The 25,767-nt window shown below is 35.5% G+C and overlaps 1 protein-coding gene across 9 annotated transcripts in view; it reads right to left on the minus strand.

The window, feature by feature from the left end:
- The window catches only part of Zranb3 (zinc finger RANBP2-type containing 3), a 226,460-nt gene that overhangs the window by 70,204 nt on the left and 130,489 nt on the right, over positions 1-25,767 (minus strand). For all 9 annotated transcript variants that reach the window (XM_074070642.1, XM_074070641.1, XM_074070638.1 and 6 more), the window contains 2 exons: positions 11,645-11,816; positions 9,069-9,185 (listed from right to left, as the gene is read on the minus strand). In XM_074070642.1, coding sequence (XP_073926743.1) covers positions 9,069-9,185; positions 11,645-11,816 — 289 coding nt within the window. The remainder of the gene's footprint in view (positions 1-9,068; positions 9,186-11,644; positions 11,817-25,767) is intronic.

A 25,767-nucleotide genomic window follows, 5' to 3' on the forward strand; every position in this document is an offset into this window, starting at 1 on the left:
ATCAAGAGGAGATTAAATAACTAGGGAAATCTTTGAGGACGAATTAGTGATAACTACCCAGACAACTAAGCAGAAGGAGGAGGAGATGAAGAAAAAGAAGAAAAAAAAATCTTAATAATTATCATCTCTAAGAAAATAAAATGAAAGAAACATGATCAATGGGTACTAAGCAAAATCATATAGAAAAAAGACACTCTGGTGTGTTATTACATGGTGATGGTGGGTGGCTACAGATAATGATGATGTACTATATTTTTCAAAAAGCTACAAGAAAGGATTTTGAATGTTTTTACCATAAAGAAATGATAAATGTTTGAAAAGCTAAATATGTTTACCCTTAAACTTTATATAATGTATTGAAATATCACATGGCAAAAAAAATCCATGGTATGCCACATAATTCACCTGCAAACACTTTATACATGGTTGTAATAATATATATAGTGACTACTGATCAAGTCAAAATTAGTATCATAAGTTGCTACAAAATTAGTAAAACTTTATCACTTTGATGGAAGAATGGGAACGAGGGAAGGGTATGTACCTGAAATGGTAGAGGGGCAAAGAACGAAAATTTTGTCTTTCATATTGAGAAGCCAATTGATGATAGCTAAAACTACAAAGCAATCAATAATACAAATAATACAAACTAAGAAGCCACATAAGCATGGGGTTGAGAGTTTTGAGATAAATGTCAAAATAAAATTAGCCATTTAAAAACTAGAAAATGGTTTCCATGGGGAATAAGGTTAAGAGACTTATTTTTTTGGAATGATTTTCAGGTTAAACTATGATATTACATAGCTTTAGCAATAAAAATTTTTTAAGTGGAGGCATTTTGAAATTGAAAAATATGTATTTAAAATGCATGTATACTGAGTGAAGTCATAAGATTTTATTCTGTAAGCTACATTTTGCATGACTAAATTTTCTGAACAACAGAAATTCATCATACAATGAGATTGGAGGCTGTTAAGAACTTCAGCCTTGGATTTCAGTGTCTCAGAAAGTAGAAATGAAGCCCTCTCAAAAGGAGCTATAAATTCTGGATATGTTGTCATAGCAACTGAACCACTCTAATAAAGTACAAGTTTGACTAAAGAGCTGTATTTACTGTGATAAGCCTTTCAAAAAGAACATGTCAAGTTGGAGTATTTAAAAGGTACACTCATGACTAATGAGTCCAGATTTATAAACTATATGACTGCTGTACCTCTAGTTTCAGAAGCATTTCCCCTTCCTTTTCCCAAGTGAGGTATTCCTGCCATTGTCCCCTCCACTAGTATTACCCACTTCCCATCATATCCATAACTGCTGATGCCAATACTCGAGCTCTCTGCTTTTCTTTCTAACTGCTGCTTTAAAAAGACTTATAGTTACTATGAATATTACAAAGTTCAATACATAACTGGCTAAACAGGTTCTTCAGACTAACCTAGCAACTTAACTATCATTTATGATACTGATTCCCAGGAGAAAATGTGTTTGGATTACCAAAGTAGCTATGTAACAAGTGAACTTTTAGGATTCTCTTCTAGGTTCTTAAATTAGGATTGCATGGGTTTGCATTTTAAAATGTACTGTATATACATTTCAACTATCTTGATTTTATTCTAATCAAAATTGTCATTGCACTGTCAGATTTCAAGTAATCTGAACAGAATTCACTTGTAAATTATTTTAAATGCATAGTATGTGCAATGGCAGGTTCTGATAATAATCAGCATCTTGGTTATGCTGGATCATATGTTTAGAAGTTGCAGAAAATGCATGTGTTCACAACTATCTTATTTTACTGAAATTAATGTGTTGGTTAGTTGAAGATTTAATTTAAGCAATTAATGAAGATTACACATTGTATCTCATTTGAAGAAATATGAAGAGAATAGGTTGTAATGTTAATATTTTTGGTTTGAGACAAGGTCTCAAGCTCTTATCATTATTATTATTTTGAAAATTATTATTTTTTATTTATTGTTGTGCTGGGTAGGAGTACTTTGTGACATTCACAAAGGTTCTTACAACATATCAAATATATCATACTTGAATTCATCCCCTCCACCATTCTCCTTTATTCCCACCTCAAGCTCTTATTACAAACATATTTGCAATGGTCAGTCTTGTCAATTTGAATAGATGGAGAAATATCTAGGAAATAAGTAAAAAATACCTCTGGGTGTGTCAGTGAGGGCATTTGTAGAGAGGACTAGATCATAAGGGTTCTGACTTAATCCATCGATGGATTCAAATTTTGAATAGTCTATGGGAGGTTGTGGAAACTGTGGAAGATGGGGTCTGGTGGAGGAAGTAGGTCATTGGTGTACGTCTTTTGAAGGGCGTATCTTTCCCTGGCCCTTTCCTGTCTCTACTCTGCTTCCTGTCCACTATGGAGGGAACAGCCTTCTCCACAAACTCCTGTGCTAGTTTAGCCTCACTTCAGGCTCAAAATAATAGAGCTAGCCAATCACAGACTGGAACCTTTGAAAATGTGAGGCAAAACAAACCTTTCTTGCCTTAGAGGTTGTTTTGCTCAGGTAGAAGGTCACAGCAATGCAAAAATAACACAGTATTTCCCCACAAATTGTAAAAACAATTTCATCCTTTTCCACTTTCTACAAAACCAGAACCTATGACTCCTGACTGGGAAATGTACTGCCCAGAGAAACAGAATCATCATTTAAGAATTACATTACTTTTCCGTTTTTCTAACAAGAGAGACATTTCTTTGTTTCTCTACTTACAATTCCCAACCTGCTCATTTCTGCTACTTTACAAACCTTATACCACTCTTCCTTGCCAAGTGTATTTCCCCATCTCTAATTAAGTCTTCCTCCATTCCACAGTGCCATACATCTAACAAACTATCTCTTTCATCCTCTAACATAATTTTATTGTTTTGTTTGCACTTCATTATTACTGACCATCTCCTACTAAAGAACAGGGGTCAAACTGTCCCTGGTTCAGAGCCAGAGACTTTCCTAAACCACAGAACAGGCACACTCTGCAGTCAAATCATCCCAGATCCTGTGCAGCAGGGAATATCATAATGCCCTCATTCCACCTCACTGCATTTTATAAATAGGATTCCACCTGTGTTAAACTGCTGAGGCAATTAAAAAGAAAACACACTTTGTGCATAATGGGTAATGGGAAGATGTTTAATTTGCCTTATGTAAATTTTTAAGGCACTAAGGAATGCTATTATCCCCAAAGTGAAAAGTCATTTTAAATTATGGGTTGGTTTTAATCATTTTCTTAAAAAACTGGCATTTTCCTTAGTTTCTGTAAAAACAAGTTGTCATAATGTACCCAAAATAACTGAAAGTTGGCTAAGCCAAACATACTACTTGTATCAGCTTTTTCCTTGGAGTATATTATGCTAATCCTAAATATGAAGAATCTGCTCATTTTCATCTGTTGTATTCACAAAAAATTTTGAAAAGTAAAAAAAATACAGAAAAAATGTAATTCTTGTAAGTATATGAGACTTTCCTCCAATTTGACTGTACTATTAACACTGATTATTTTAGGCTTGTTTCCTTTATTATTTTTCATTAATATTTACTGCTTATTATATTTATTTACACTAAGAAATATTTCAAAAAGATATTGGTAATAAAATTATAATATTAAGGAGGTAATAACACACATACTAAAAACATACCTTTGTCCTCCTAACAAGTACAAGTACCTCAAACAGTAAACTAGCATAAATGAATACAAAGCACTGATGACATATGCCAGTATCCTAATTTTATAGGATAGTACTAAACATATTAAAATTTTTCATATCAGTAGGACCTAATTTGGTGACATGACCTAATTTGAAGCACTGCCATGGTGTTTTTGTCTGCCTAGGAGACACTGTCAGCTCTAAGGGAAAAAAAGATTACAGCATGGAAAAAAACTTTCTATACTGAATATCTATAAAATTAGTACAGATGGAGATCCATGTGTGTGGAAGTCTTTCAGCATAAGTATACCTAGATCAAAGGAGGAGAAGAAATATCCAATGGTCTCTAACCACAATTAGTGAACACCGTAAAAGTAGTCTATATCACACTATTTATTTATTTGGCATTAAAGGGATTTGAACTCAGGGTGTTTTGCTTGCTAGGGAGGTGCTATTTCACTTGAGCCATGCCCCTACCCTTTTTGCTTTCATCATTTTGGGGAGAGTGGCCTCTTGTTTATGCCCAAGCAGGCATAGACCTATTTATGCTTCCCCCATAGATGGGATTACAAGTAAATACTACCACATCCAACTTTTATTAATTCAGATTGGGTCTTGTGGGCTTTTTTGTCCAGGCTGGCCTCAAAGGTCAATACTCTCAATCTCTGCCTCCTGAGTAGCTAGGATTATGGGAGAGAAGTCACCATGTCCAACTTTTTCCTCCTCTTTTACTTTTGTTTTGCCTAAGAATTTTTCTGCCATTAAATTACTTTATCAAGTCCACTATATACACTTTTTATTTTAAAATACTTTTAAATACAAGAGGTTGTACACAGACTTCCTGTGTACTTTTAACCTAGCTTCTAGTGATTTTTCATATAATCAAAACACATTAACACCACCAGGAAAAAGACATTAGTATACTATGTTCTGCCACTATAAACTGGGTCATTTTGAAGATGTCATAAAAATGGTGTGATACTGAATGCAAAGTTTTGAGGCTGGCTTCTTTCATTTAGAATAGTGTTTTTGAATTTCACTTAGTTTGTGCATTTACCAATATTTCATTCCTTTTAATTGAGTATTCCATTGTATGTAAGTACCGTAATTTATTTTTGCTTTTATTTTTTAGTGGTGCTAGGGATCTAACCCAAGCCCTTGCACATGCTAGTGAAGTGTTCTGCAACAGGCACAGCCTCAGGCCCACAATTTGTTTGCAGGACATTTGGTTTGTTTCCCAGGATTTGGTGATCATAAATTTGTCTAAAAGTATTTATGTGAATCCAAGTTTTCATTTTTCTAGGATAAATATTTAGGATATTTAGATTTTTATCTCCACTTTGGTTTACAGCTGATTAAAAGAATTTTGCTTTATCTCTGATACTGTGTTTTTTTTATTTCAAGCATTTCAATTTTACTGAATTCATATTTTTCACATAACTTGTATAATTTTTCATCTTTTCATTTAAAATTAAATCCCATTAATAGCATACTATTCATCGCTATTTTAAAGTCTCATCTAATACTTACAATCTAGATCATTTCTGCATGTGGCTTCATTGATTGCTTTCTCTCTTAACAATGGATTAATCTCTTTAATGGCTATTTTGCTTATTTCACAATTTCTATTGAATAATAGAAGCTATGCATAGAATAACAGTGCAGACTGAGTAGATACTTATACTGGAACTGGGTATGCTTCTTGTCAGGTTGACAGCATGATATATAGGGCAGTCACTATTGAGCGATATTTAGGATCTCTTGCGGCTACATTTTACTTTCAGCACCATGAACTTCAGAAGCCCCCCAGAAATGGCATGCTTCTACTTTGTGGTAGTGAGTGCCAATTGCTTTTCTAAGTGCTCCTGTTGCACTTGGCTCTAGCAGTCCTGCATGCCTAAACAATAGAGAGGTGTCCATCTCCCTCAATGGTAAATTAATCTTGTGAAGGTTTCTCGCTGTTAAGATCATGGTAGGGAACAGACACTTGTGAGTCTCCTGGAACCATCTCAACTGCAGCTGAGACTTCTGGGTGGAACTTTCTTAGTTTTTCTGCCCTCTACCCCCAACCAAACTACATGTGACAACTGTGAATGGTCCTGAAGAAGTTGTTGCCTCACTACCAGCAAGAGAGCTCTGCTTGTATCAGTGCAAGGTCCTGAATGAAATAGGGTTTTTTGTCCAACCACTAGAGTAAAATAGTTTAGCTACTGCCCCCAGTAGCACTAGATCCTAGACAGGACTTTGGAAGCTGGGGAGGGAGGAAGGGACTCTGTCTTCCACAGTGGCTTTGTCTTTTGCTTAGTATGAGAAAAATATACTGGAAATAGGCAGGGTTTTGAGCTCTACTAGTGAGGGTTTTTTCTGATCCCCTAGTTAGGACCTGGTGGAGGCCAATGGACATAAAGTTTCTGAGTGTTGACCCCGCTACACTGGGATTCTTTCAGGTTTTTGTTTATTTGTTATAGAGACAGGGTCTTGCTTTGTAGCTCAGGCTGGCCTCAAAATCACTATCCTACTCCCTCAGCCTCCTAAGTGTTGGGATTACAATCGTGTACCACACAGTAACAGGGGATAGGATCTCCTGTTATTTTTTACTGTCAGGACAACCAACCTGGCTTGGTTTTTTTATGTTAGAATTTCAACTGTTTTCTTTTTATCTACATTCGTGGCAGCTACCTCTTCTACTACTGATCTGACAAAGGAAAAAATTTTCTCATGCCCCATTTCTCCTTTCAATAAATTAGAAAAAGAAGGAACTTTTTTCCTTATAGGAAAATTCATTTATGAAAATAATAACATCATAATTAATGGTGAAAGACTGAATCCCTTCTCCCTGAAACAATCTCTATGCAACATTTTTCACTCCTGTTGTTTCTATTCCAAATTATACTATCATTCTTAATATGATGAGAGCAAGGAAACAAATAGAAGGCATATAAAATACAAGGAAAAAATGTTTTCATGTGTAGACAAAACAATCTGTACTAGAATTAAACAAAAAGCCATATGAACTAATAAACTGAGCTCGGCAAAATAATAGAATAAAAAGGTCAATATATAGAAATCAAATAATTCTATATTTAATTATAAAAATGGAAATTTAAATTAAAAACAACAAAAGCACAGAGACATGAAGTGCTTAGGGATAAACCTAACAAGATGTATTTGAGAAAAGTAGAAAACACTGTGGTAAGAAATTAAAGACCTAAATTAAAGGAGAGCGATAATACCCTTTTCATGTATCAGAAAGCCAAATTTTATTAAGAAGTCATTTCTTCCAAATTAACCTATAGAGCCAACACAATTCCAATGAAATTTGTTCACTTCTGACAAGCTGATTCATATAGACAAGAAACATACAAAAGACAAAGTAATTTTGAAAAAGAAAATAAGAGGATGAATACTATGTTATTTTAAGACTTAGGATGAAGCTATACTAATAAAGCCACTGTAGCTTAAGGTTAAATGTATAGACCATTAAGACAGAAGTTCAGAAACAAATCCACATATATAAAATCAACAAATCCAACTGATTTTGTATGAAGTGCTAAGGAAATTTAATGACAGAAAAATAGTGTTTCCAAGAAAGAGTGCTGGAATAATTGAATATCCATATGTAAAAAGCCAAATGACAGTAACAAAAAACAAAAATCAAACAAACAAAACACCCAGACCTCCTTCTTCACTTTGTACCATATAAAAAAATTAATTTAAAATAGTTCATAGGCCTACACATATAAACTAATGTTATAGCACTTTTGGAAGAAAACATAAGAGGATATCTTTGTAAACTTGCATTCTAACCTAAGTCAAACATGGACTCCACAAGAACAGATACTTCCTTCACAAAAAAAAAAAAAAATGAGCATCTAAAAAGTACATGAAAATATGCTCCACATCATTAGTTATTAGGGAAAGGCAAATTAAAATCACAGTAAGAAGCCACAAGATGGGTTAAAATTAAAAAGGTGGCAATACTAAGTGCTGTCAAAGATGTAGAACAATTGGACCTCTCACATAATTCCAGCAGGAATGTAAAATGGTATAGCCAGTTTGAAAAACAATTTTGCCATGTGTGTGTACGTGTGTGTGTGTTATTGGGGGGTCAAACCCAAGTCCTTACACAATCAGGCAAGCACTCTACCACTGAGCTACATTCCCAGCCCAAATCTGGCAGAATTTTATGAAGTTAAATCCACTCTTTTCTTATGTCTTGACAGTACCATGTCTTAAGTTTTTGCCCAAGGAAGACACAAACAGCGGCCTAAGCACGGGTGATTATGTTACTTTTATTTACAATAGTCCAAATTGGTCATATCCTAAATGTCTAATAACTAGTGAAGGAATAAAAAATAGTTATTTTTCTAAACACTGGAGGATATACAGGCAGCAATAAAATGGAAAAAAGTAATTTCATAAGCAATAACCTAAATTAACCTAAAAGCATTATGCTAAATGAAAACAGCCAGACACAAGACTACAAACTATGATTCGGTTTTTGTGAGATTCTGGAAAGTGTAAAATTATAGGGACAGCAAATCTGTGCGTGCGATGGTGAATGGGAGGGAAATGGCCTCAGAGGTACAGCAGGGGCCTTTGGGGTGTGATAGAAATATTCATATCTTGATTGCAGTGGTGCTTACCTATAGATATTTATCAAGCTTCATTTAGCTGTACTTTTAAAAAGGGTACTACACTTTGTGTAATTACACCTCAACAAAGTGCACTTTAGGACTAGGTTATTAAAGAAATCTCAGAATTGAAAAGGATGACCTCAGTATTTATAAGTTTGAACATGCCGGTGAAAACAATATATATTCACTTGATAGTCACACTAAGATTTAAAACTCCTAACACCAGGGCTGGGACTGTGGTTCAGGAGGTAGAGTGCTTGCCTATCAAGTGTGATGCCCTTGGGTTCACATCCCAGTACCACCAAAGAAAAAAAAAATCCCCCCAAACAAACAAACAAAATACCCTAACACCATCTAAATTTCATGTGAATGTTAGCATATCTACCTCTATAAGATACTAGAATACAAGTGGAAGATGACTGACTTAAACTTTAAAAAGAGATTATTTTCAGAAATTACATAGGGAAACCATGAAAAAGGCAAATAATAAAGATGATTGGATATATGTCCATTAACTGAGAAAGTGTAAAAGTACATTACCTTCCCTTATCAAAGCATAAATGTATGCTGAAAAGAATCAATGTATAGAGTTATGTTTATTATGCAATTGTCTACTTTGAATGTGCCTGAACTTTTCTATAATAAAGTTAAAAATGGCAAAGATATGTTGCAGGATGTAAGTAATCTACTCAATTCAAAATATTAAAATATACCGAAAACTTTATATTAACACAAGTATATGATGCCCCAACATGTACCTTAGCAATAGCAGTTTGTTTAAACATGTGAGTAATCAACCCCATAATGGTCTCCATGGCACCTGAATTTGGAACTCTCATTAATTTCTGCCATTCTTCAAAGCTGGTGTTCAAATCCTATGTGGGATAAAACAGCATTAAGAATATAGTATAAAGAACACAACAATGAAAGCAATCATAAATCATGCTTTACTTTTTTCTTTTCTGTATAGAAAGATAGAAAAAGAAAATTTCCATAAACACCAACACATTCATTTACAAACATCAATGCTAAGGTAAGTCACATGTCCATACCAATTACAGAAACCAGTTAACAAACTATAGATGAAAACAAAGCCTGGGCTAATGTCATAAATCAAACAATTACAGCTTTCTCTTAAGGAGAAATATTTTTCAAAGGAAAAATAAATAACATATTGTTCAATGTTTACAACATGCTTGCACACCCATGTTTACTGCAGCACTATTCACAATAGCCAACTTATGGAAACAGCCAAGATGCCCCACTACTGACAAATGGATCAAGAAAATGTGGTATCTACCAAAAGACTGTGACACAGGTTACTCCAGAGGCACCTGCACACCCATGTTTATTGATGCACTATTCACAATAGCCAAGTTATGGAAACAGCCAAGATGCCCCACCACTGACGAATGGATTAAGAAAATGTGGTATCTATACACAATGGAATTTTATGCAGCCATGAAGAAGAACGAAATGTTATAATTCGCTGGTAAATGGATGGAATTGGAGAACATCATTCTGAGTGAGGTTAGCCTGGCCCAAAAGACCAAAAATCGTATCTTCTCCCTCATATGTGGACATTAGATCAAGGGCAAACACAACAATGGGATTGGACTTTGAGCACATGATAAAAGCGAGAGCACACAAGGGAGGGGTGAGGATAGGTAAGACACCTAAAAAACTAGCTAGCATTTGTTTCCCTTAACGCAGAGAAACTAAAGCAGATACCTTAAAACCAACTGAGGCCAATAGGAATAGGGGACCAGGACCTAGAGAAAAGGTTAGATCAAAAAGAATTAACCTAGAAGGTAACACACATGCACAGGAAATTAATGTGAGTCAACTCCTTGTATAGCTATCCTTATCTCAACCAGCAAAAACCCTTGTTCCTTCCTATTATTGCTTATACTCTCTCTACAACAAAATTAGAGATAAGGACAAAATAGTTTCTGCTGGGTATTGAGGGGGTGGGGGGGAGAGGGAGGGGGCGGAGTGGGTGGTAAGGGAGGGGGTGGGGGCAGAGGGGAGAAATGACCCAAGCCTTGTATGCACATATGAATAAAATTAAAAAAAAAATGTGGTATCTATACACAATGGAATTTTATGCAGCCATGAAGAACGAAATGTTATCATTCGCTGGTAAATGGATGGAATTGGAGAACATCATTCTGAGTGAGGTTAGCCTGGCCCAAAAGACCAAAAATCGTGTGTTCTCCCTCTTATGTGGACATTAGATCAAGGGCAAACACAAGGGGATCGGACTTTGAGCACATGATAAAAGCAAGAGCACACAAGGGAGATATGAGGATAGGTAAGACACCTAAAAAATTAGTTAGCATTTGTTGTTCTCAATGCAGAGAAACTAAAGCAGGTACCTTAAAAGCAACTGAGGCCAATAGGAGAAGGGGACCAGGAACTAGAGAAAAGGTTAGATCAAGAAGAATTAACCTAGAAGGTAACACACATGCACAGGAAATTAATGTGAGTCAACTCCTTGTATAGCTATCCTTATCTCAACTAGCAAAAACCCTTGTTCCTTCCTATTATTGCTTATACTCTCTCTTCAAGAAAATTAGAGATAAGGGCAAAATAGTTTCTGCCGGGTATTGAGGGGGTGGGGGGAAGAGGGAGAGGGCGGGGTGGTAAGGGATGGGGTGGGGGAAGGGGGGAGAAATGACCCAAGCATTGTATGCACATATGAATAATAAAAAAATAAATTAAAAAAACATGCTTAATTTAAGCTTTGAAGATTTAACATTGAAACACTGGTTGTCCACAAAGTCATGTTCAGATATGAAGAAATTTCTGAGAATATGTGAGCACTGCACTCCAGAAAAGTACATACAGGTAAGAACTAGGTAAAATACACTTTTGAATTTCTGGTATGTTGCATTTCACCTACTATGACATGATCACAGAGTTTAAGCACTTCAACAAGAGGGCTACATCAAAGTTATTTCTAGAAGATAGCTATTCATATAGTCTCGGAGCATGAAACACAATTTCCCTTGCTCATTAATGGATTTCATACCCTATAGATATTATGAATTCTTAATACTAAATCTTTTTTGCAATTGAAGTGCTTTTTTAATATTCAGCAGAAATCACTGATTTGTTAAAATCACTAGGATACTGTATCTCTTCACATGTTTGAGAACTAAAATTAAATTCTTGCTCTTTTCCTGAAGTGATAGAAAACCAATTCATATGCTCTATTAATTAAACCTATTTTAAGAAAGCAGACTTTTCCTTTTGTGAAGTACGTGCAATCTTTAATAGTGTCATTTAAAATGATTTAATATAAGACTTTCAATCAAATATAGGTTCTCACCTTGACTGCTGCGGACGGAAGATCAAATGGAATACGCTGTCTGATTTTAGGGGGCAGTTGGGTTAAAACTTCAGTCTTTAATCTTCTAATCATTATGTCGCTTAATAGTTGATGAAGTTCATTAAGATTTGATGCTCCTCTACAATCCCACTGAGGCCTTTTACCAAAGTACCTATTAATATGAAGAAAAAACATATAGTACATTGGAAAGCTACAACAAGAAAACAATTTATGCAATATGTTCTTCCTTTTAATGATAAGGAACAATCACACTGTTGTCATTTTTATTTCTGAATGAAAACCAGTTTCGAAAAGTTCAACATGAGAAATAGGAACAAATAAAATTAGATTCTACTCATAGAAAATGCTAGTGTCTAAACACTGTTTACACTGAGTTAAAGCAAGACTGTAAAGAACCAATGGATTTGTACTGGACTAAGTCATTGTTTCTAAATGAAGGTGCATTTGGGTGGGCTGTCACCTGGAGGTCTGTTTAGCAGCTCTAGCTCTAAATAGGCAAGAACTGCTAGGACACTAGCCAGTCATTATAGCCACCCAACCACATCAAATATTTCACATACCTCTCGGGGGAGAAGCTATCTTTAACTGACCTGCTAAACATAACAGATTATTACTTGGTGGTCTATTGTTCCTTTGAAATTACTAGACAGCACAGAAAACTTTTAAAAAAAAGAACAAAAAAGAAAAACCTCACACAAATTCACTATGAAGGACAGAATAGAGGATACAAGAGAAAATATCAGAGGATAACAGACTTTAGGAAATATTTAGAAGGCAGAATACCAGTTGGCAAGTGGTAACTGACTTGGAAAAATAAACAAAACTATAATTAGAAATGCTTGCAAAAGGCAAACTAACTTGTCCTGAGATGGTCAGGAATGAAAGTTGCAAATAATGTGTGTAGGATTAAGATAATGACTGAAATCTAGTGAATCAACTGAATTTATACATCAAGACAGGTGCCCAAAACATCCCCTATCATTGTGACAACTTAAATACTACCCCATAAATTTTCCAATCATCTCTTAGGTATTTATACTACCCATTATTGAAGACAGCTATTAGGGAATAATTAGCAAAGGAAAAAATTATGGTTATGTAATGTTTAAGACAAATGTGGTGCTAACAACATTCTTTGGAGCAAATGCCATATATAAGATGTATACAACTTAAGTAACTATCCATTGTAATGGGATTTTGGTCTAATTTAGCACAAATAGGTATCAATTTGAGGAAGTACGACCTTGCAAACATAAAACTTTTTAGCTTAATGCATTAAACTAAACTATAAGAAGTATATAATCATCAAACACTGTGCTTACTTTATAGATTTGATTAGAAAACTGTAGTGAATAGATGGAGTCTATTGTACGAAATAAAATGATACAGACATCATTTAGTTGTCATCAATAAGCAATTTACTTGGGGGGAGGTCGGCCACCTCTCAGCCAGGCCAGCAGCCCTCAGGTCTTTCCCCACCCTTGGGAAATGGCAGGCAAGGGCTTGGCAGTCTGATGAGTGAACTGGACAAAAGAGAACAGCGAAGTGATGTCCCCTGCAGTCCCAGAGGGCACCTACTTCCTGGGGCTTTTGGGACTCTCGAGGCAGTCTTGGAAGTTGTATTTCACCTATCCAAAGACAACACCACACTTATATAATATAACAGGAATGGTCAGAAAACATTAAGCAAATAGAAGTGTGGAGCCTATTGAGCAAGATGAACATCTCTGGAAGTACTTGTGGAAGCACCGGTCCTGCAGATCTATCTAATGACTCTAAGGACATTTAATACAAAACTAAAAGAGTATCATGATAAAGAAGTACAAGGTTTACAAGTAAAAGTAAACAAATTGAGAGAGGAACAGATTTTAGATACACAAAGACTGGAAGAATTCTTTGCCAAAAACCAATAGCTGAGAGAACAACAAAAAGCCCTTCATGAAACCATAAAAGTTTTAGAAGACTGGTCAATAGCAAGATTATTTGACTGCTGTGCAGTAACTGAAGAACAAATGTGGATAAAGCATTAAGAGTTTGGAAATATCTGACAGCAGAATCTGAAACTTATTACAGAATGAAGAGTTTCAGGAAGAAAGTAAAAAGCTTCCTGAACAACTGCAGCAGAAAATTGAGAATGATCAACAGCATCAAGCAGCTGAACGTGAATGTGAGGAGAGTATTACTCTAGATTCACCAATAAGAGCCGTTTTATTTTCTGGCATAATCGACTATGAAGAAAGGAGAATCCCCATGTTTGATATATAGAACAAAGAAATACTCAATCAGAGCACCCTGTGTATTCAAATGAATTAAGAAAGTTTTCCACAAACCTACAGCCAGCATTATACTTAATGGTGAAAAACTGAAACCATTCCCTCTAAAATCAGGAACCAGACAAAGATGCCCACTATCTCCACTCCTATTCAACATAGTACTGGAATTCCTAGCCAGAGCAATTAGGCAAGAAGAAGGAATAAAAGGAATACAAATAGGTAAAGAAACTGTCAAAATATCCCTATTTGCAGATGACATGATCCTATACCTTAAAGACCCAAAAAACTCTATTCAGAAGCTTCTAGATATCATCAATAGCTACACAAGATAGCAGGATATAAAATCAACATAGAAAAATCATTAGCATTTCTATACACTAACAATGAGCAAACTGAAAGAGAATGTATGAAAACAATTCCATTTACAATAGCCTCAAAAAAAATCAAATACCTAGGTGTAAACCTAACAAAAGATGTGAATGACTTCTACAAGGAAAACTATAAACTTCTGAAGAAAGAGACTGAGGAAGACTATAGAAAGTAGAGAGATCTCCTATTCTCATGGATTGGTAGAATCAACATAGTAAAAATGTCTATACTCCCAAAAGTAATCTACATGTTTAATGCAATTCCCATCAAAATTCCAATGACATTCATTAAAGAGATTGAAAAATCTACTGTGAAATTTATATGGAACACAAGAGATCACGAATAGCCAAGGCAATACTCAGTCAAAAGAACAATGCTGGAGGTATCCCGATACCCGACTTCAAACTATATTACAAAGCAATAACAATAAAAACAGCATGGTACTGGCACAAAAACAGACATGAAGACCAGTGGAACAGAATAGAGGACCCAGATATGAAGCCACACAACTCTAAGCAACTTATCTTTGACAAAGGAGCTAAAAATATACGATGGAGAAATAGCAGCCTCTTCAACAAAAACTGCTGGGAAAACTGGTTAGCAGTCTGCAAAAAACTGAAACTAGATCCATGTATATCACCCTATACCAAGATTAACTCAAAATGGATCAAGGATCTTAATATCAGACCCCAAACTCTTAAGTTGATACAAGAAAGAGTAGGAAATACTCTGGAGTTAGTAGGTATAGGTAAGAACTTTCTCAATGAAACCCCAGCAGGACAGCAACTAAGAGATAGCATAGATAAATGGGACCTCATAAAACTAAAAAGCTTCTGTTCATCAAAAGAAATGGTCTCTAAACTGAAGAGAACACCCACAGAGTGGGAGAAAATATTTGCCAACTATACATCAGACAAAGGACTGATAACCAGAATATACAGGGAACTTAAAAAACTAAATTCTCCCAAAACTAATGAACCAATAAAGAAATGGGCATGTGAACTAAACAGAACTTTCTCAAAAGAAGAAATTCAAATGGCCAGAAAACACATGAAAAAATGCTCACCATCTCTAGCAATAAAGGAAATGCAAATTAAAACCACGCTAAGATTCCACCTCACCCCTGTTAGAATAGCCATCATCAGCAACACCACCAACAATAGGTGTTGGCGAGGATGCAGGGAAAAAGCAACCCTCTTACACTGCTGGTGGGATTGTAAACTAGTACAACCACTCTGGAAAAAAATTTGGAGGCTACTTAAAAAGCTAGACATTGATCTACCATTTGATCCAGCAATACCACTCTTGGGGATATACTCAAAAGAAGAATGTGACACAGGTTACTCCAGAGGCACCTGCACACCCATGTTTATTGATGCACTATTCACAATAGCCAAGTTATAGAAACAGCCAAGATGCCCCACCACTGACGAATGGATTAAGAAAATGTGGTAGCTATACACAATGGAATTTTATGCAGCCATGAAGAAGAACAAAATGTTATCATTTGCTGGTAAATGGATGGAATTGGAGAACATCATTCTGAGTGAGGTTAGCCTGGCCCAAAAGACCAAAAATCGTATCTTCTCCCTCACATGTGGACATTAGATCAAGGGCAAACACAACAATGGGATTGGACTTTGAGCACATGATAAAAGCGAGAGCACACAAGGGAGGGGTGAGGATAGGTAAGACACCTAAAAAACTAGCTAGCATTTGTTGCCCTTAATGCAGAGAAACTAAAGCAGATACCTTAAAAGCAACTGAGGCCAATAGGAATAGGGGACCAGGAACTAGAGAAAAGGTTAGATCAAAAAGAATTAACCTAGAAGGTAACACACATGCACAGGAAATTAATGTGAGTCAACTCCTTGTATAGCTATCCTTATCTCAACCAGCAAAAACCCTTGTTCCTTCCCATTATTGCTTATACTCTCTCTTCAACAAAATTAGAGATAAGGGCAAAATAGTTTATGCTGGGTATTGAGGATAGGGAGGGGGCAGAGTGGGTGGTAAGGGAGGGGGTGGGGGCAGGGGGAGAAATGCCCCAAGCCTTGTATGCACATATGTATAATAAAACAATAAAAACAATAAAAAAAAGATCTTGATCTTTGCCCTTGTGCAAAAAGGTGGCAACCTTACAGCGCAGTGTTTTCTCCGAAAGACAAGGAGCAGAAGATATGATGTGGAAACAACAACAGAAGACAATTTCCCCACGTTAGTCAAAGCTGGTATTCAACATTGATTTTTTGATACTCTGTAAATTGATTTATAAGTCAGTTTTCTATTAAAATGTTTTCAAATGACAAAAAAGAAATTTACTTGTTTAAAAATATAAGTTCTGTCACTACACAAAAATTTTATAGTTTTATTTATAATTGTTACAAATTGAGTTGCTGAAACTTGTCTGCTAAAATATTTTTAGTTCGTTTAATGTTTTATAACCTCATATTTACAATAAAACTTATGCAGTAATAAAAGTGAAAAAAAACTTGCTGATAACTGATTGTCACCTGTTTTTCTATTCAAATACTTATGTATGTTGTGACTAGTTAAAGAGAAAAAAAATCTAAGATCCCAAACTGCCAATAATGGAAAGAAGAAATTGGTAGGGCTTTTAATGTTTTGTTTTCACAATGAAATGTCTGTCATTAAAATGGACTCTTAAGCACACTCTCCACTTACACGACACAGTCAGCAGGTATACAATAGGCTAGCTGGAGGTCTTTTGACATGACTGTTACAAGCTGGCATAGACACTTCACAGGTGTCTTTAAACAAACCAACCACATGCGTCTCACTTGCCTACTGCAGAGTACTAGTAGTTGTGTTCCACAACTGCAGATGTGTTTTGAAGTCTGAGCAATCTAGTATCAGACTGTCACTGTACATTATCCGGTCTGTAACAATGAGGTTTCTTTACTCCTCCAAGAGACTGTGAGCTATTGAGAAAAGCATTAGTTACCTCCTGGGTGTTTTACCACCAGTGTATTGCAAGCTGTATACTTCATATGAGGTATGACTGAGAAAAATTATTTCTCACTACCCTTCACCTCTACCACTTATCTTTCAGCTGAAGCTCAAAATACTAGAAGTAGCATTTGCCATAAAGAATGTTGACTGCACTATATCTTAAGTGGAGTGCAAAGGGAAACTAAGAGTGTGTATGTGAACCTGGCGCCAGTGGCTCATGCCTATAATCCTAGCTATTCAGGAGACAGAGATTAGTAGGATTGCAGTTCAAAGCCAGCCTGGGCAAATAGTTCTGCAAGACCCTATCTAGAAAAACCCTTCACAAAAATAGGGCTAGTGGAGTGGCTCAAGGTGAAGGCCCTGAGTTCAAGCCCCAGTACTACATAAAACAAAACAAAACAATAAGTGTGTGTATGTGAGTGTGTGTGTGGGTAGTTATAGAAGAGTTGCCACCCATAGTGCTGGTGTTCTTCCATTACCTTTGATAGTGGTTATATACATTTTGGGAATGTTTTATTTTAAAAAAAAGATTTATTGAAATAGAATTCATAAGGCCACAAAATTATACAAAATGCACACTTCAATGGTTTTTAGTATTTTGTACAATGATCATTACAGGAAATTTTAGAACATTTTGATCACAGGAAGAAATTCTATTTTCTTAGCTATCACCCCCAAACTTCTATCCTGCCACCCAAACCCTAAGCAACCACTAGCCTACTTTCTGTATGTATTGAAGTCCCTACTCTAGATTTTCATAAGAGTGGAACTATATAGTATTTGTTCTTTTGTGGCTTCGTTCTTTCATGTAGCATAGTGTTCTCATGCAGTAGCATAACTCACTATTTCATTCCTTTTAATGATGACTAAAATTCCATTGTATTAATAGACCACAATTTGTTTATCCATTTGTCCACTGATGAACATTTTGGTAGTTCTCAACTTTTGCATTTTATGAATAAAACTGCTATTAACATTTAGGTACAAGTTTGTAGGGTCATGTATTTTCATTTCTCTTGAGTCTACACCTAGGAGTGGGATGACTGGGTCATATGTTTAATTATTTGAGGAACTGCTAGAATTACTAAACATTCTCATTGGCAGTATATGAGGGTTCCAACCTATAACATATTACATTACCATCAGCAGTGAATAAGGGTTACAATTTCTTCACATTCTTGCCATACTTGTTACTTGATTTTTTTGTGCCTAGCCAGCCTCATGAGTGGAAAGTGGTATCTCCTGTGGTTTTGACTTTTGCATTTCCTGATGACTAATGGTGTCAAGCAACTTTCTGATGTGCTTGATGCCATTTATATGTCTCTTTTGGAGAAATGTCTATTCAAATCCTTTGCACTACCCCCTTTAAAAAAATTCAGTAGTTTGTCCTTTTATTATTGAGTTGTAAGACTTATTCATATATTCTAGATATATGACCTTTATCAATTATTTCCCATTTTGTGCATAATCTTTTCAATTTCTTGGTGGTATCCTTTGAAATACAAGAGTTAATTCTGATGAAGTACAATTTGTTTAGTTCTTTTGTTTCTAATGCTTTTGGTATCCTATCCAAGAATGCCGGGTCAAATCCAAGGTATAAAGATTTACTCTTAAGTTTTCTTATGAGGGTTTCCTACTTTTTTGCTTTAACATTTAACTCTCTGAAACCTGTTGAGCTAATTCTTACATTTGTGGTAACTCAAATGTCCAACTTCCTTCTTTTTCAAGTGGCTATCAAGTTGTCCCAAAACCATTTCAATGGTCTTGGGTATTTTTTAAGTATCAGTTAACTAAAAATGTATGAGTTTATTTCTGGATTATTAACTGTATACCATTGACCTAGATATCTTTCCTGGTGTCAGTACCACGCTATCTTCATTACCATTGTAATCAATATCTCTAATGCTATTTTTCTTTTAAAGAATGGATCACTTGCAATTCCACATGAACTTTAGAATTACTTAGTCAACTTTTGGAAAGACAGCAGCTAAGATTCTGATAGGTAATGTGTTAAATCTGTTAACAGAATTGAGTCTTTGTGTCAGAGATAAGTATTGCTACTCCTGCCTGTTTTTGGGGGCCATTGGCTTGGTAAATCTTCTTCCAGCCTTTCATCCTAAGCCTATGCTTATTTCTTTCAGTGAGATGGATCTCCTGTAAGCAACAGATTTTTGGATCTTCCTTTTTGATCCAGTTCGTCAAATGGTGCCTTTTGATGGGGGATTTAAGTTCATTAACATTAAGTGTTAGTACTGATAGGTATGTGGTGATTCCTGTCATTTAGTTGTTTGTGTTGTTTAAGGGTTTGACTGTGCAGCTGAATCAATGTTACTCTCTGATTCCTTGTCTTTTCTTCTCCTGTGGTTTGGTACTGCCTTTCCTCTCATGGTTTTGTTTGCTTTCATTACCTGCGTGCAGAATTCCTTGAAGAATCTTTGGTAGTGGTGGCTTTGTGGTCATATATTGTTTTAGTTTCTCCTTTTCATGGAAGACTTTTATTGCTCCATCTATTTTGAATGATAGTTTTGCTGGGTAGAATATCCTAGTGTTGAAGTTATTTCCATTCAGTGCCCAGAATACCTTTACTCCATGCTCTTCTTGCTTTTAAGGTTTCTGGTAAGAAATCTGCTGTGATTTTGATGGGTTTACCGTTGTATGTTATTTTTTTTTTCTCTCTCTTACAGCCTTCAATATTCTTTCTCTATTCTCTGAGCTTGTTGTTTTAATGATATATGTCATGGGATAGTTCTATTTTGGCAAGTCTGTTTGGTGTCCTAGAGGCTTCCTATACCTGAATGGGCATAGTTTTCTCCAGGTTTGGGAAATTTTCTGCTATTATTTTGTTGAATATATTATGAATCCCTTTGCTTGGACCTCTTCTCCTTCTTCAACACCTATGATTCTCAGGTTTGGTCTTTTGATGGAGTTGGTGAGTTCTTGCATATTTCTTTCTCAGGTCTTGAGTTGTTTGACTAATAGCTCTTCAGTTTTTCCTTGAATTTCCATTTTATCTTCAAGTTCTGAGATTCTGTCTTCCCTTGTTCAGGTCTACTAGAGTGGCCTTCCATTGTGTTTCGTATTTTTGTTTCATTGTTTTTTCTAAGGTTTTCCATATCATGGACCACTTCCTCTTTATTATTGTCTATTTTTGTCCTTTATTCATTTATCTCTCTATTTATAGTGTTTTCTGTTTCAGTTTGGTGTTTATTTGGGGTTCCCATGAGTTCATTTATTTGTTTCTGTGCTTTCTCATATTCTTTATTTTTGGTGTCTTGAAATTTCTTGAGTGCCTCTTGTACATTTTGTTTAACCATGCCTAGTAATAAATAGCTCCATGAAATTCTCAGTGATTACTTGCAGGATTTCTTCTTTGAGGTTGTTCTTGTGGGCAAAGTTGGGTTCCTTGGCATCGTTTATCTTTGTTTATTTGGAGTCCAGAACTGGGTATTTGTTTTCTTCATTTCCTTCTGAATCCTTAAATTATTTTGGGGGGAGGAGAATGGTTTCCATCCCTTTTTCTTCTTCCTATCACTCCACTTAGTACTGTGTAACTATGTTCTTGATAGGCTAGTTAAGTCACCTGTTTTCTTTCCCTTGGTTTAATTTTGTTTTGTGGCTCTATCGGGTTTGTAGTTAAGTGTGTGTGTGCTATTTCTGTCTGGGTCTGGTCTGGGAGTAATTTAGTAGTAACTAATTAACAATGGTAAAACTAATAACAACAACAAAAAACCAAAAACAAACAAAACTCAAAGAAATCAATGGGGAGAGATAAACAAAAAAACACAAACAATAAACAAAACAACCAACCAAACAAACTAATTCCAGGTTCACGAACAATAGAATTTCAGTCTTAGTTTATGTTCTGGTGTTACTCCTCCAGTATCCAGTCCTGGTGTGGTACTTCAGCAGAAGCTCTGTCATAGTCTCGCCAGGTGGTTGGGCAGTGTTTTTTTTTTTTTTTCTTCTGTCTTTCAGTGGCAGCTGCTTGGTCAGCTCCTCCCTCAGTGAGGTGTGGCAGTTTAAGTTTATATGTTGTCCTCAGGTTCCAGAGATGAGCTTTGTAGCCCACCAACTGTCCTGCTTTAGAGTTGGGCTTTCACTGTGCTTGTTTACTGGAGACTTGTTTCTTTGCCTCGCCCCCTTTCTCTGGGGCAAGGTCACAGATCCATCAGCCGGCACCCTGCTGTCTGTGTGCTGTGAAGGTTTGCTGTTTGTTTTTCAATTTTGCAAAGCCATTTGACTTTGGATGTTGCTCACTGGCTCAGGAGATGAGCTTTGTGGACTGCTACCTGTCCTATTTCAGGCAGTGGCTTATCACCTGCATATTGTTGGCCCTCCTGTCTTCCAAGCCTTTGTTTACCGAAAGTTCCTGTGGAGATCAGCTACTTGCCCCTCCCACCTCTCTGGTGATCAGCTTCCTGCCCCCTCTGCTGTGTGTTAGTTTTCAGTTCATTGTTTATTATTATTTTTTGTGGGGTGGGGGGGGTCAGTCTACCCAAGGGGTATGCTGGTTTATCCCAGGGGTGGCTGGGGGAATACTGTGTGATGCTTGGCGCTCATCTGTTTGGTCGGCTGAATGTCTCCCAAGCAGGTTTGATGCTGGCATCTGGCGGCAGCAGCCCTCCTGTTTTCTCAATGTAATGTGACATGGAGAAGCTTTCTACGGGCTAAGGGTTCATGGCATCAAAGTTGTGATTCTTCTTGGTGCTTTATTTCCACCAAGTATAGCTCCAGCATCTCAGCAAGGTTTTTGATTCACAGAGCTCATGCTGTCTGCTACTGCACCCTAGTCACCATCTTGGATCCTCCTCTTGTTTTTTAGTTTTAAGAACTTTTAGCGGGGTCCTTAGGATTTCTTACATACAAGGTCACCTGGGAATATACATTTTTACTTCTTTCCAAACCTGGATGTCTTTTATTATTATTTTTATTTATTTGCTATAGCTAGAACTTGTAATACAATGATAAATGACACAGGCAGTAACACATGTCATCATCTTACCCTGATCTTAGGAAAAAGAATTTGATCTTTGATCATAAGGTATAGGGTTATCTGTGGGTGTTTTGTAAATAACTTTTTATCAAGTTGAAGAAATTTGTAATTATATTTCTGACATGTAAGAATTACCTTACAATTGTTTTTCAGGAAAAAGAAAAGTTTGCCATTAGCATATAAAGACTGTATTGATGTGGCACAAGATAAAGATAAAGAGAATCTGAACAGAGGCTATAGCTGTGGGGAGGATCTGGATACAGATTTAAGAAATATCAAAGTGGGCAAAGGACGTAGCTCAGTGGTAGAGTGCCTATTTAGCAAGTATGAAGACCTGGTTCAATCTACCTTACTGCCCTCAACTGATAAAATTTAAATAGAATCCACAGAACACAGTAACAGGATATTGACAGTGGAGGTATAGGCAATAATTAGACTTCTAGGTTTCAAATTGTAGGGTTAAATCTTGATTGACCAAGATTGAATCTAGTGAGTTAAAAACACTTTTCAAGAGGAAAAGTATAGCTTTGAATATGCTGAGTTTATATGCTTTGTTATAGATATATTGAATATCCTTAGCATAATATTGTGCTAGTTTGGATTTCAGGCTCATTGACATTTTTAAATATAATGTATTACTAAATGATGAAAATGGTTTTATAAATAAATGAATAATAATAATTATGCCTAAATTCTGATAGAGTGAAAGATACAATCAATGTCTACATTCAGATAAAATTAAAGATATCACAAATTGTGATAAAGATATCACAAATACAGTTATCAAAAAAAATACCATAGACCACTGATTTGGTAATAGTTACATGTAAAAATTCTACATATCAATTTGTTAGTTCTAAAAGATAAGATATGAAAAAGTACATAGACGTGTTTAGCATTATCGTATATGTATATTTTTAGATTTTTATAGAAAAATGGGAGGAATAATGATTTCTTCCTCCCCATAACATAAACTCTTATAGAAAAGTAGTTTAAAAAAAAAACTCAGCTTGTAAATACTATTCTGCACCAAGTATTCTCTTGTGCTTTATCAATTGTATGAGATTAGATGGTACCCATAAAATTTACTAAATGAGAGAAATCAATCATAAGTTCTCTTCCTGATACTTTACTCTTTCTTGGTCTGCAGCTTCAGACTCATAATCATGAAGCTTATCTCTTCAGTTTTATTAATGCCTTAGTTTACTTAAACTATCATTTATTTCTGAAGCCAAGATATAATGGTATTTAACTTGTGCATCATACCATTAGAAGTGGATCCTTAGGCCAGGTGTGGTGGCTTTTATTTGTAATCCCAGCACTTGGGAGGCAGTGGCAAAAGGATTGCAGTTCAAGGCCAGTCCAGGAAAAGTTATTGAGATTTTTATCTTAAAAATACAAACAAAATGGCCGGAAGAATAGCTAAATTGGTAGAGTGCTTACCCAGCAAAGTCCTGGGTTAAATTCTCAGTACCACCAAAAAAAGAAAAGAAAAAAAAAGATGCTTACCCTCTGTTATTTTATGTTAGTAGAAATGATGCATACTGGAGAAGGAAAAATGGCTGAATAATTTTTCCTTAATAAGATCTGTTTAACCAAGATTGACAAACCTTTAGCCGAACCAGGCAAAAGAGAGAGAAAAACCAAAGTAATAAAATAAGAGATAAAAAGGAGATATTGCAACAAATACCACTGAATTCCATAGGCTCATTAGGGGATATTTTGAAAACTTATAGCCCAGTAAACTGGAAAATATAGAAAAACAGATAAATTTCTAGATATATATAACCTACTAAACCTGAACCAAGAGATTATAAAATCCTAAATAGATCTATAATAAGAATGAAATTGAGGCAGTATAGAGTGTCCCAACAAAGAAAAGCTCAGGCCCAATTCACTGCAGGAAGAACTAACACAAGTGCTCCTCACACTATTTCATAAAATAGAAAGGGAGAGCATGCTTCCAAACTTATTCTATAAAACTAGTTTCACCCTGATACCAAAACTGGGTAAGCACACAACAAAAAAACCCCAAAAGATATAGATCAATTTCTCTGATGGACATAACTACAAAAGTCCTCAAAAAAAAAAAACAACCTTAGAAACGAAATTCAACCACATTAAAAAATAAATCATAAATTTATTTTTTTATTTTTTGGTTATGATTTATGGTCACATAAATTATGACCAAGTTGTTTTCATTTCAGGGATGTAAGGATGGTTCAACATGTGCAAGTCAATGAGCCAATAAACATAATGCAGCACATAAATACAATCAAGGACAAAAACCACATGATCATCTCAATAGATGCAGAAAAAGCCTTTGACAAAATTCATCCTTTCATGATAAAAGCCCTGAAGAAACTAGGAGTATAAGGCATAATAAAGGAAATATAAGACAAACCTATAGCCAACATTATACTAAATGGGAAAGAAATGGAAAGCATTTTTTCTGAAGTCAAGAAGGAAACAAAGATGTTCATTCTTTACATTCTTATTCAATATCATGCTTATTCAAAACAATAAGATGAGAAAAAAATAAAAGGGATATGAATAGGAAAGAAAGATATCAAATTATCCTTGTTGCAGGCAATATAATCATATACTTAAAAGATCTTAAAGACTCCACTAGAAAACTTGTACATCTCATAAACATTTTTGGCAAAGTAGCAGGGTACAAAATCAACTAATCAATAATGAACATGATGAGAAATCAGGCAAACAGTCCTATTCACAATAGCCTCAAAAAATTTACCTAGGAATAAACCTAATTAAGGAATAGAAAGGTATCTACAATGAAAATTGCAAAATCTTTAAGAAAGAAATTTAAAGACAGGACAAGTTGGAAAATCCTTCCATGTTCATGAATTAGCAGAATTAATATTGTAAAAATGGCTGCCCTACTAAAACGAGTCCATGCATCAAATGAAATTACCATCAAAATTCCGTTGTCACGTCCTACAGAAATAGAAAGAATCCTAAATTCATATAGGTACATAAAGACCCTGAATAGCCAAACAAATCCTGAACAAAAAGAGTGATGTTGGAGGTACCACAATATCTGATATCATATTATATTACAGAACCATAGTAACAAAAACAGCATAATGCTGGTACAAAAACAGACATGTAGACCAAAAGAATAGAATAAGAGGACCCAGAAAGGAACCTTTGCAGGTATAACCACCTGCTTGACAAAGGTGCCAAAAGCTTATGTTGGAGCAAAGACAGCCTCTTCAACAAATGGTGATGGGAAAACCAGATACCAACATGTATAAAATAGATTAGATCCCTACTTCTCACCCTGTATAAAATAAATTAAAAATGGATCAAAGATCTAAATCTAAGACTTGAAACTTCAAAGCTACTACAGGAAAACATAGGGAAAAATTTCAAGATATAATTATAGGCAAAAACTTTCTGTTTATGATTCAAATTGCTCAGGAAATAAAAGCAAGAATTAATAAATGGGATTGCATGAAATTAAAAAGCTT

This window comes from Castor canadensis, chromosome 4 (assembly GCF_047511655.1).
Source record: "Castor canadensis chromosome 4, mCasCan1.hap1v2, whole genome shotgun sequence".
Lineage (NCBI taxonomy): Eukaryota > Metazoa > Chordata > Mammalia > Rodentia > Castoridae > Castor > Castor canadensis.